At 56.2% G+C, this 10245-nt stretch overlaps 1 protein-coding gene across 3 annotated transcripts in view; it reads right to left on the bottom strand.

Annotated features, from left to right (window-relative positions):
* Nucleotides 1–145: 145 nt before the first annotated feature.
* Nucleotides 146–10245, bottom strand: part of ATL1 (atlastin GTPase 1) — a 32172-nt gene continuing 22072 nt past the window's right edge. Inside the window, exons 9-14 of one of the 3 annotated variants that reach the window (XM_071426081.1) lie at nt 9933–10060; nt 9281–9337; nt 8619–8690; nt 6047–6478; nt 4540–4554; nt 146–891 (exon numbers count right to left, since the gene is read on the bottom strand). In XM_071426081.1, the coding sequence (XP_071282182.1) occupies nt 781–891; nt 4540–4554; nt 6047–6478; nt 8619–8690; nt 9281–9337; nt 9933–10060 (815 nt within the window). In that variant the 3' untranslated portion in view covers nt 146–780. Of the gene's footprint in view, nt 907–4539; nt 4555–6046; nt 6479–8618; nt 8691–9280; nt 9338–9932; nt 10061–10245 lie in introns of all 3 variants that reach the window. The other 2 variants (XM_071426082.1, XM_071426083.1) reach the window with 2 other exon arrangements.

Here is a 10245-nt window from a genome sequence, read left to right as displayed (position 1 = left end):
ACCAAGCTCTGGGTCTGTCTGGATGAATGACCATAAATGACCCTCAAAACACCAACCCTGACATCCCAAATCAAACCAAACGTGTGAAAAACCCCAGGGGAGAAGCTCTTGCTTAGGTAATAAATAATTTCACTGTAGAACCAACTTCTTAGGAACCAAAAGCAAACTTTAATAGTTCTGACAATAAAAGAATAGAACTGTACCACACGTCCTATGCACTATCGTGGATAAATATGTACAGAAACACAGAGAAACTTCCTCCAGAACAGCTACAAAGTGACACTTTGTGCAGACAAACAGAAACGGTTCCTCACAGCACCCTTAACAGACCATAGCAAAGTGCCCTTAACGGTGTCTGATAAAGCAAGTTAACACTTTCATTATGTTCATGTAATTAAACGGTTAAACGAAGGAAACAAACGTGGTTACATGTTATAACTTCTTCAAGTACCTGAAATAAACTGCCTTTTGGACAAGCTTCGGCCATTTTAGTTGCGGTATCACGTAAATTATCGTTTCCTCGGTGGTGACTAATTAAGAAGGGGGAAATAAGGCTTCATAAATGAGCTGGGAGTCGCTGGCGATGGCAGAGCGAAGCTCCGGGCTGCGGCAGCGCCCTCTGTACACAGGGACGGGGCCGGGGCCATCCATGCTGGCGCTGCCCGCGGCGCCGCTGCCCCGCTCCCGGCGGGCTCGGGACGGACACGGGCGGAGCGCGGCGATGCCGGGGGAGCCGCGGCCGGGCGGGAGCGGCACCGGCACGGCCGGGCCCGGGCGCCCCTAGAGCTGCTTCCTGTCGGAGGCCGGGCCGGGCTCGGGCCGGGGCGCGGGGAAGGCGTGCTGGTACAGGTGTCTGTGCGTGGCGGCCGCGCTGTACAGCTTGTACAAGGCCTGCGGGAAACACGGCTCTGAGCGGCCCTTCCCGCAGGGCAATCCCGGAGCCAGTCCCGGGAACCCTGATCCCAGGGGATCCTGAACCCGGGGAACCCCAAACCTGGGGAATCCTGATCCCAGGGAACCCCAAACCCAGAGAATCCCAGACCCGGGGAATCCCAGACCCGGGGAATCCTGATCCCAGGGAATCCCAAACCTAGGGAATCCCAAACCCGGGGAATTCTGATCCCAGGGAATCCTGAACCCGGGGAATGCCAAACCTGGGGAATCCCAGACCTAAGGAATTCTGATCCCGGGGAATCCTGAACCCAGGGAACCCCAAACCCGGGGAATCCCAGACCCGGGGAATCCCAGACCTAAGGAATTCTGATCCCAGGGAATCCTGAACCCTGGGAACCCCGATCCCAGGGAATCCCAAACCTGGGGAATCCCAAACCTAGGGAATTCTGATCCCAGGGAATCCGATCCCAGATCCCAAACCCAGAGAATCCCAAACTCGGAGAATCCCAAACCTACAGAATCCAAATCCCAGGGAATCCCAAACCCGGGGAACCCCTGCCCCAGGAAATTCTGATCCCAGGGAATCCCAAACCCTGGGAATCCCAAACCCAGGGAATTCTGATCCCAGAGAATCCCAAACTCATGAAATCCCGATCCCAGGGAGTACCGATCCCAGAGAATCCCAAACCCAGGGAATCCCAAACCTGAGGAATCCCAATCCCAGAGAATCCCAAACCCGGGGAATCCCAAACCTGAGGAATCCCAATCCCAGAGAATCCCAAACCCGGGGAATCCCAAACCCATGGAATCCCAGTCCCAGGGAATCCCAGTCCCATGGAATCCCCAAACCCATGGAATCCCAAACCCATGGAATCCCAATCCCAGGGATCCTGGTCCATCCCAGCCCCCGTGCGTTCTGTGCACCAGCGCAGTTGGGTCAAGTGCCCAGCACACCCAGAGGGCTCCAGCTCCGGGTTCAGGGCCTGAGGAACACCTGGAGCTGTGCCAGGGCAGGTTTGGGTTGGATTTCAGGAAAGGTTCCTCCCCCAGAGGGTGCTGGCACTGCCCAGGCTCCCCAGGGAATGGGCACAGCCCCAGAGCTGCAGGAGCTGCCAGGGATGCCCAGGGTGGGAGTGTTGGGGGTCTGGGCAGGGCAGGAGCTGCCCTGGATGATCCCTGGGGGTCCCTTCCAGCTCAGGGAATTCTGTGACTCCACAATTCCAATTTTCCAAGCACCTCAAGCCCCCTGAGCTGTATCAATGCTTCATTTGGAGCAGAGTGAGGCATTTGGGGTTGTTGTCCCTGTTTTGGTTCCTGCAGCCTCAGCCTTTGCTTCCCCCCCAGGCAGCTCCGTCACTGCCTCAGCCCGAGGGCTGGGGGTGGCACAGGTCCCTGTCCCCATCGTTTTCCTGCAGATGGTTTGGGGTTTTTCTTTCTGATTTTACCATTTTCTGTTTGTCCTGGAGCCAGGCCAGGCTCAGAACAGGCAGGAGCAGCCGTGGGGCTGCACTGCCCACAGGGAATTGAGAGCACAGCACCCACAGAGCTGGGAGAGGCTCTGAGCCCACAGGTGGGTGACAGGTGGGTGACACCCTCGTGTCCCTCCCTGCCTCTTCCCCACCTCCATCCCACAGCAAACAGCAGGAGCTGCCAGGACACAGCTCAGCACCTGGTGTCACCAACTGTCACAGCTCTGACATTGCCATTTTAATAAACTTGGGGTGGAATAAACCAACCCAAATCCCATCAGCTCCTGCTGGGACTGCTGGCAAACCAGGATCAGCTCTGGAAGGGGTGGGAAGGGGCACCAGGACCCCACACACTGAGAGGGCGATGAGTTCCTGTGTGCTCAGGGGGTGAATGGAGCAGGAGAGGCTGAAGGAGCAGTGAGGAGGAGGAGGGTGAGGATGAGATGCCTCCAGAGGTGTCCAAGAGGATGCTGATCCCATCCCAAATGGGCTTTTGGGGACAGAAGGGGTGGTTTGGGATGGTTTGGGAACAGAAGGGACAGGCAGAAGAGAATTCACACAACTTCTCTGCTTCTCTTTCTGGGAAATTCACCTTCAAAAGCCCCATCCAGGCCCCCTTGCAGCATTTTGTGCTGTTTTGGGGGCTTTTGTGATGCCAAACCAGTCCCACAGGGCTCATTTTTACATGGCAGGGTTTGTTCAACACCTCACCCACAGCAAATCCTGTGTTCTGCCTCTTGGCACCCCTGAGGTACCCAAGGGCCACGCTGGCTGCTGGCAGGGATGAGGGATGGGATGGGTTTAACAGCCCCAACTTCCTCTAAAGGAACTGCCCCAGCACTCAGGGGCTCAGGAGGTGGCACTGCCAGCTGGGGCTGGGGGCTCTGGGGACACAGGAAAACGTGGAAATGTCTGGTGCCAACCTGGGCCAGCCTGGGCAGGCACTGGGATCCAGAGCTGCAATAAATAAAAGGCCCATGTGCAGGAAATTTGGCTTTCTTTGGTTTAATCAGATCCTGGCTGAGGCTCTGCCCAAGGAACATTCCAGAAGCTCCCACTGGGATCCTGCAGGGCTGGGCAGGAGGAGCACAGGGAGCTGAGCTGGGCACACCCAAAGAGCTGCTGTGATCATAAACCAGAATCCCAGAATGGACTGGCTTGGAAGGGAACCCTAAAACCCCAAATTTAGCTCCAATGCCCCTGGAATGAGCAGGGACACGTTTGGCTGTCCCAGAATGCTCCAAGCCCCAGTGTCCAACCTGGCCTTGGGATCCAGGGGCAGCCACAGCTGCTCTGGCAATCCCATCCCAGCCAGGAATTCCCAGTTCCCAATCTCCCACCCATCCCTTCCCTCTGGCACTGGGAGCCATTCCCTGGCTCCTGTCCCTCCATCCCTTGTCCCCAGTCCCTCTCCAGCTCTCCTGGAGCCCCTTCAGGCCCTGCCAGGGGCTCTGAGCTCTCCCTGGAGCCTTCTCCTCTCCAGGGGAACATTCCCAGCTCTCCCAGCCTGGCTCCAGCCTTGGAGCAGCTCTGTGGCTCCTCTGTCTCTGTTCAGCAGCTCCACATCCTCCCCTGCTGCTCTCAGGGTCTCACCTGAGTGAGCAGCTCCCTCTCCCATCCAGGTTTTGCTGTTCCTGGAGGCCTGGCCAGGGAGCATTTCCCCTCAGAGCAGCTCCCTGCCATGCTGGGATTGCAGGATTGCATTCCCTGTGCCCCAGGGATGGATGAACTCTGGGCTCTGCACTCAGCTCAATCCAACACGGGCTGGTTTTTCCCAAAAAACAAAACCCACAGCGATTCCAGCAGCACTGAGAGGCCTGGCCAGGCATGGGGGCTCCCCAGCTGTCCCTGCCTGCACCAGAACAATCTGGGGCTTGGGTCTGGGTCTGACCTCCTGGCACAACAGGAAAATCCCCAAACAGAGCTGATGGGACCAAGATGAAGATCCCAATCACGTCCTGACACTCCCCACCCAAATCTCTGTCCCACCTGCTCCTGCAGTGCAGTGCCCACACCCACAGCCCTCCCCAGGCAGCCAGAGAAGAGCCAGGGCCAGCCAGGGCACCCAGAGCCCTGTGGCTGCCATTGCCCAGCAGCCCAAAGGTGCTTTTGGGGCCAGGATGCTTTTCCCAGGAGCCCAGGGCCTGGCAGCATGCAGGGAGCAAGAGCCACTTACCTCATTGGTGCTTCCCTGGGAGAGGCAGGGGCAAAGGGGAGACAGAAAGAGAGAGAAAAGCTCTGTGGATCTCAGTGTCCATGGCAGCTCATTCCTGGGGTGCTCAGCCCAAACTGGCCACCCCTCCCAGGGCAGGCAGCAGCAGCAGCTCCCCTCTGCCACAAATCCTTCCTGGGAGAACTTTCCCTCTGCTTGGAAAGCCACAGGGCCCGTGGGAGCCAGGAGCAGCTCCAGGAACTCTGCCCTGTTTATTCTCCCCCAGCTGGATGTGGTGCAAGGGCAGCACCTTCCTGCTGAGCCCCCACTGATCCCTGCACTGGGATGGGATGGGATGGAATATTCCAGCACATCCCAAAGGCTCCAGGGCAGTGTCCCTGGGCAAAGGGACACGGCAGGGGCTGTGCTGGGACAGGATGAACCCAGCTGGGACAGCAGCACCTGCCCAGCTCTGGCATGGAGGAACAGCACTCAGTGCTGCCTCTCTCTGCCCCAAAGCTGCAGCAGCACAGGGAAGCAGGGAAAGAAATGTGTTTGCTCTCCTTGGAAACCTCTCTGGTGGAGGAAAAGCAGGGAAGGAGAAGGGCCCTTCCTGCCAGAAATGAGAGCTGGGATGGCTCTGGGGGATCAGCTCCTGCAGCTCTGCTGTGGCAAGAGCAGGAGGGCCCTGCAGCCTTTGGGCTCTCTGGATACATGGATTGTACCCCTGGATGGGGAGCAGGGCTCAGGGGAGCCTCTGTGGGCTGGGCTTGCCCTCTTCTGCAGTGGGAACAGGGAAGGGCTGCAGTGGGAAATCAGGGCCTGGTGCCAAAACTGGCAGAGCCAAGATCTGGCCTCAACCTCTGGCAGAGCTGGGAGAGCCCAAATCCCTGCCCTGAAGCAGGGGAGAGCCCAAATCCCTGCCCTGAAGCAGGGGAGAGCCCAAATCCCTGCCCTGAAGCAGGGGAGGGCCCTGGCTGCTCCTCTTCAGCAGCCACAGCCATGCACACACACCAGGATCCTCCCCAGGGCATCCCTCAGAGCTGCCCATCCCCACAGGGCTCCATAGAATCCCGTCTGGGGATGGGTAAGACAAGGAGGAAAGAAAAAGGCAGAACACAAGAGCTTGCTGGGAGTTCTCTCAGGTCTACACAGCTTGTTTTCCACACTGGACAGGAACTGGGGGCTCAGGGACAGCTCCAGCCTTGCTCACCCACCTGTGCTGCAGCCACAGAGCAGCCCTGTGACCTCCCCCTCACACCAAACTCCACAAAATCAACTGCAACAATTCCTCTGCCCCTCCTCTCCCCATCTGGAAGCTCTAAGGAACAGATTCAAACTTCAATTAAAACTGAAAAGCTGTCCCTGCAGTGATCACAGCACAAACAGCTGGATCTAACAACCCTAAAAACCAAAACCATCTCCAAAGGGGGAGGAAAACCCCCAGGAAACTCAACACACAACAAACCCAGCGGGGCGCAGGGAGGACACTTTCTGTGTGACTTTCGAAATCAAAAACTCTTTATCCTACCTGGTCCCACAAGGCTGCAGCCACTTGGTCTATTACAGCTCCCAGTTCTCTGTACTCCCCAGAGTATCTGATATAAGCCCAGGTACAGAGTGTGATAAGTGTCAAGCCCAGGATCATGTTGCACAGGCTGGCTATGATGTCCAAGCCAATGAAGCCGGTGACGCCGGCCAGCACGTAGGTGATGAAGATGACGACGAAGAGCGTGGCCGGGGTGCGGGCGGCGTGGAAGATGTTCTTGCTGTCGTTGTGTTTGATGTACTGGATGTAGAGCTCGTCGATCTCCGCCTCCAGCTGCTGCAGGTAGCGCCGGCTGAACTCCTCCCCTCCCATCTTCTTCACGGCCCGGAACAGCCGCACCGCCTCCTCCCTGAGCTCCGCGTGCCGGGCCTGCAGGTCACTGGGAGCCAGGAAGGGCTTGTCCCCCCCGCACACCTGCAGGGGACACGGGGAGCGAGGGCACGGCTGGGATGGCTCTGCCGGCACGGGGAAACCAGCACTGGCACGGGGAGATCAGCACTGACACGGGGAGACCAGCACTGACACGGGGAGACCAGCACTGGCACGGGGAAACCAGCACTGGCACGGGGAAACCAGCACTGGCACGGGGAGACCAGCACTGGCACGGGGAAACCAGCACTGGCACGGGGAAACCGGCACTGACACGGGGAGATCAGCACTGGCACGGGGAGATCAGCACTGGCACGGGGAAACCAGCACTGACATGGGGAGACCAGCACTGGCACGGGGAGATCAGCACTGGCACGGGGAAATCAGCACTGGCACGGGGAGATCAGCACTGACACGGGGAAACCAGCACTGACATGGGGAGATCAGCACTGGCATGGGGAGATCAGCACTGGCATGGGGAGATCAGCACTGGCATGGCACGGCTGATACAGGGAAATCAGCACTGGCATGGGGAAATCAGCACTGGCACGGGGAGATCAGCACTGGCACGGGGAAACCAGCACTGACACGGGGAAACCAGCACTGACACGGGGAGATCAGCACTGGCACGGGGAGATCAGCACTGACATGGGGAAATCAGCACTGGCATGGCACGGCTGATACAGGAAAATCATCCCTGAAATGGGGAAATCAGCACTGACATGGGGAAATCAGCACTGACATGGCACTGCTGGCACGGGGAAATCATCACTGACATGGGGAAATCATCACTGAGATGGGGAAATCAGCACTGAAATGGCACTGCTGGCACAGGGAAATCATCACTGACATGGGGAAATCATCACTGAGATGGGGAAATCAGCACTGAAATGGCACTGCTGGCACAGGGAAATCATCACTGACATGGGGAAATCATCACTGAGATGGGGAAATCAGCACTGACATGGCATTGCTGATACAGGGAAATCATCCCTGAAATGGGGAAATCAGCACTGACGTGGCACTGCTGATACAGGGAAATCATCACTGAGATGGGGAAATCGGCACTGACGTGGCACTGCTGATACAGGGAAATCATCCCTGAGATATCACTACTGGCACGGGGAAATCATCACTGACATGGGGAAATGATCACTGAAATGGCACTGCTGATACAGGGAAATCACTGCTGATAGGGGGAAATCACTTCTGGCACAGGGAAATCATCCCTGACATGGCACTGCTGGGATGGCACTGCTGGCACGGGGAAATCACTGCTGGTACAGGAAAATCATCACTGAAATGTCACTGCTGATACAGGAAATCACTGCTGATAGAGGGAAAACATCCCTGAGATATCACTGATGACACAGGGAAATCATCCCTGAGATATCACTGATGACACAGGGATATCATCCCTGAGATATCACTGATGACACAGGGAAATCATCCCTGAGATGGCACTGCTGATACAGGAAATCACTGCTGATACAGGGAAATCACCCCTGACATGGCACTGCTGATACAGGGAAATCATCCCTGAGATGGCACTGCTGATACAGGAAATCACTGCTGATAGAGGGAAATCACCCCTGACATGGCACTGCTGATACAGGGATATCATCCCTGAAACATCATTCCTGACACAGGAAAATCACTCCTGAAATGGCACTCCTGACATGGTGAAACCACTTCTGACACAGGGAAATCATTCCTGAAACATCACTCCTGAAACAGTGGAATCATCCCTGAAATGGTACTTCTGACACAGGGAAATCATTCCTGACACAAGAAATCACTCCTGGAATGTCACTGCTGACACAGGGAAATCATCCCTGAAACATCACTCCTAACACAGGGAAATCTGAAATTAGGGTTAGGGGTTAGGGTTTGGGAAGGAATTCCTGGCTGTGAGGGTGGGCAGGCCCTGGCACAGGTGCCCAGAGCAGCTGGGGCTGCCCCTGGATCCCTGGCAGTGCCCAAGGCCAGGCTGGACAGGGCTGGGAGCAGCCTGGGATGGTGGAAGGTGTCCCTGCCATGGCAGGAGTGGGACTGGGTGGGCTTTAAGGTCCCTTCCAGCCCAAACCCTTCTGGATTCCATAAATCTGTGACAGGGGAGCCAGGAGGCAGGAAGGGGCAGGAAGGGGCAGGAAGGGGCAGGAAGGACACACTCAGCACCACCCACCTCTTCCATCCTCTTGCTGTAGGTGTCTTTGGCAGTGGCAACTGCTGCTAAATTGTTGGCTTCTGCTGTGGCCTGTAAGGGCAAAAGGAACATGAAATTTAGGAGCAGAAGGACAGGGTTAATTAAGCTGTGCAAGTGCCACAGCCAGGACACAGCCAGGACATGTGTGTGGCACCCAGAATCAGCCAAGGGGCTCTCCCAGCCTCCAACCAATCCCAAATAAGCTCATCCCATATTTACACATGAAGAGAGGATTCCTCCCCTTCAAGCCAGAGCTATGAAAACTTTGGCTTCAGCTGTGGGAACCACCAAGGAAAGAGATAAAAGGCTCAGCCACAAATAAGCAGCTCCAGCTGCAACCCCCAGCTGGCTCTGGCAGCCACTTCCAGGTGTCACCTCCCTGTGTGGCCCCCAGGATGTCACTGACCTGCAGGGAATCATTATTCAGCTGAGCTGGCTGGGGCTGTGTCCATCCCAGCTGTGATTCCTCAGCCAGGTTGGGCTCCTGATGCCAAACCCTTCTCAAAGTGCTGCTCCTTGGTTACACTGAGGCATTTGGAATAAAGTCCCAGCAGTGCCACTGTGCTGGACACCTCTGCCAATTCCTGGGAATTCATGGCAATTCCAGAGCAGGAATTCCCACAGCTTCCACTCACACCTACCTGCAGCATGGATTTGGGGTGTGGCAGCTCCTCCCCTTGGTAGATCTTTATGTAGGCCTGGAAAAGAGCAGGGAAAAGGGAATCATGTGGAATGAAGCACACAGGAGCAACAGCAGCACCCCCACCCAGCTCCAGACAGGATTCAGAAGCAGGGAGGAGGAGGAAGCTCCAGCCCAGGATGGCTTTGGTCAGAAAATGCCACTGCTAGGGTGGCCTGGGCCAGTCCCTGCAGGCTCTCCCTGCTCCTCCCCTCACTCCCAGTGTCCCTCCCAAAGGATCTGCACCTACCTCTGTCCCTTCCCTGCAGGAGAAGGAGCCAAGGTAGCCCTGGGAGTAGGTGGTGAGAATTACTCACCAATGTCTCTCATGGAAATGTCCCAGTAGCCATGACAACAAAAATAAGCTTTTTCCAAAGGCAATTGGAATACAGCCCTCAGCTTATCCCCCTCTAGCCCTCAGTTCTCCAGGAAAGGGAAAGAGGAAAACAGCTCCTCCCACTCTCTGGGCTTGTTGTGTGGTCAAATCAATGACCATGAGGTGTTTGCCCTCTGCTGCAGTGAGTCAGGACTGCCACTGCTGCCCTGCCTGCTGCTGCTTTCCCCTTCAGCAGAATTCCCCAGAGGAATAAATCCACTTTCTCTGAAATAAATACCTTGAAATACTCCACAAGGCCTCGACAGGTGATGTGGTTTCCATTGATCTCCTTAACATCCAGGTTCTCAGGACTAAGGAGCCAAGGAATCAAAATCTTCAAGTTCTTGATGAACTCATCATCTATTTCTGGAAAAAAAAAAAAAAAGAGGCATCACAGAGTCCCAGAATAGTTTGGGTTGGGAAGGACATTAAAGACCACCATGTTCCAGTCCCCTGCCATGGAAGGTTCTTCCCCCAGAGGGTGGAAGGAACAGGCTCTACAGGGAATGGCCACAACCCCAAGGCTGCCCAGAGCTCCAGGAGGATTTAGA

The sequence above is a fragment of the Agelaius tricolor genome, unplaced genomic scaffold (assembly GCF_023055355.1).
Source record: "Agelaius tricolor isolate 1412-34295 unplaced genomic scaffold, bAgeTri1.0.p SCAF_5, whole genome shotgun sequence".
In the NCBI taxonomy this organism is placed as follows: Eukaryota; Metazoa; Chordata; class Aves; order Passeriformes; family Icteridae; genus Agelaius; species Agelaius tricolor.
The sequence above is the reverse complement of the archived record's forward strand: the minus strand, read 5'-3'. Positions and strand labels throughout refer to the sequence as shown.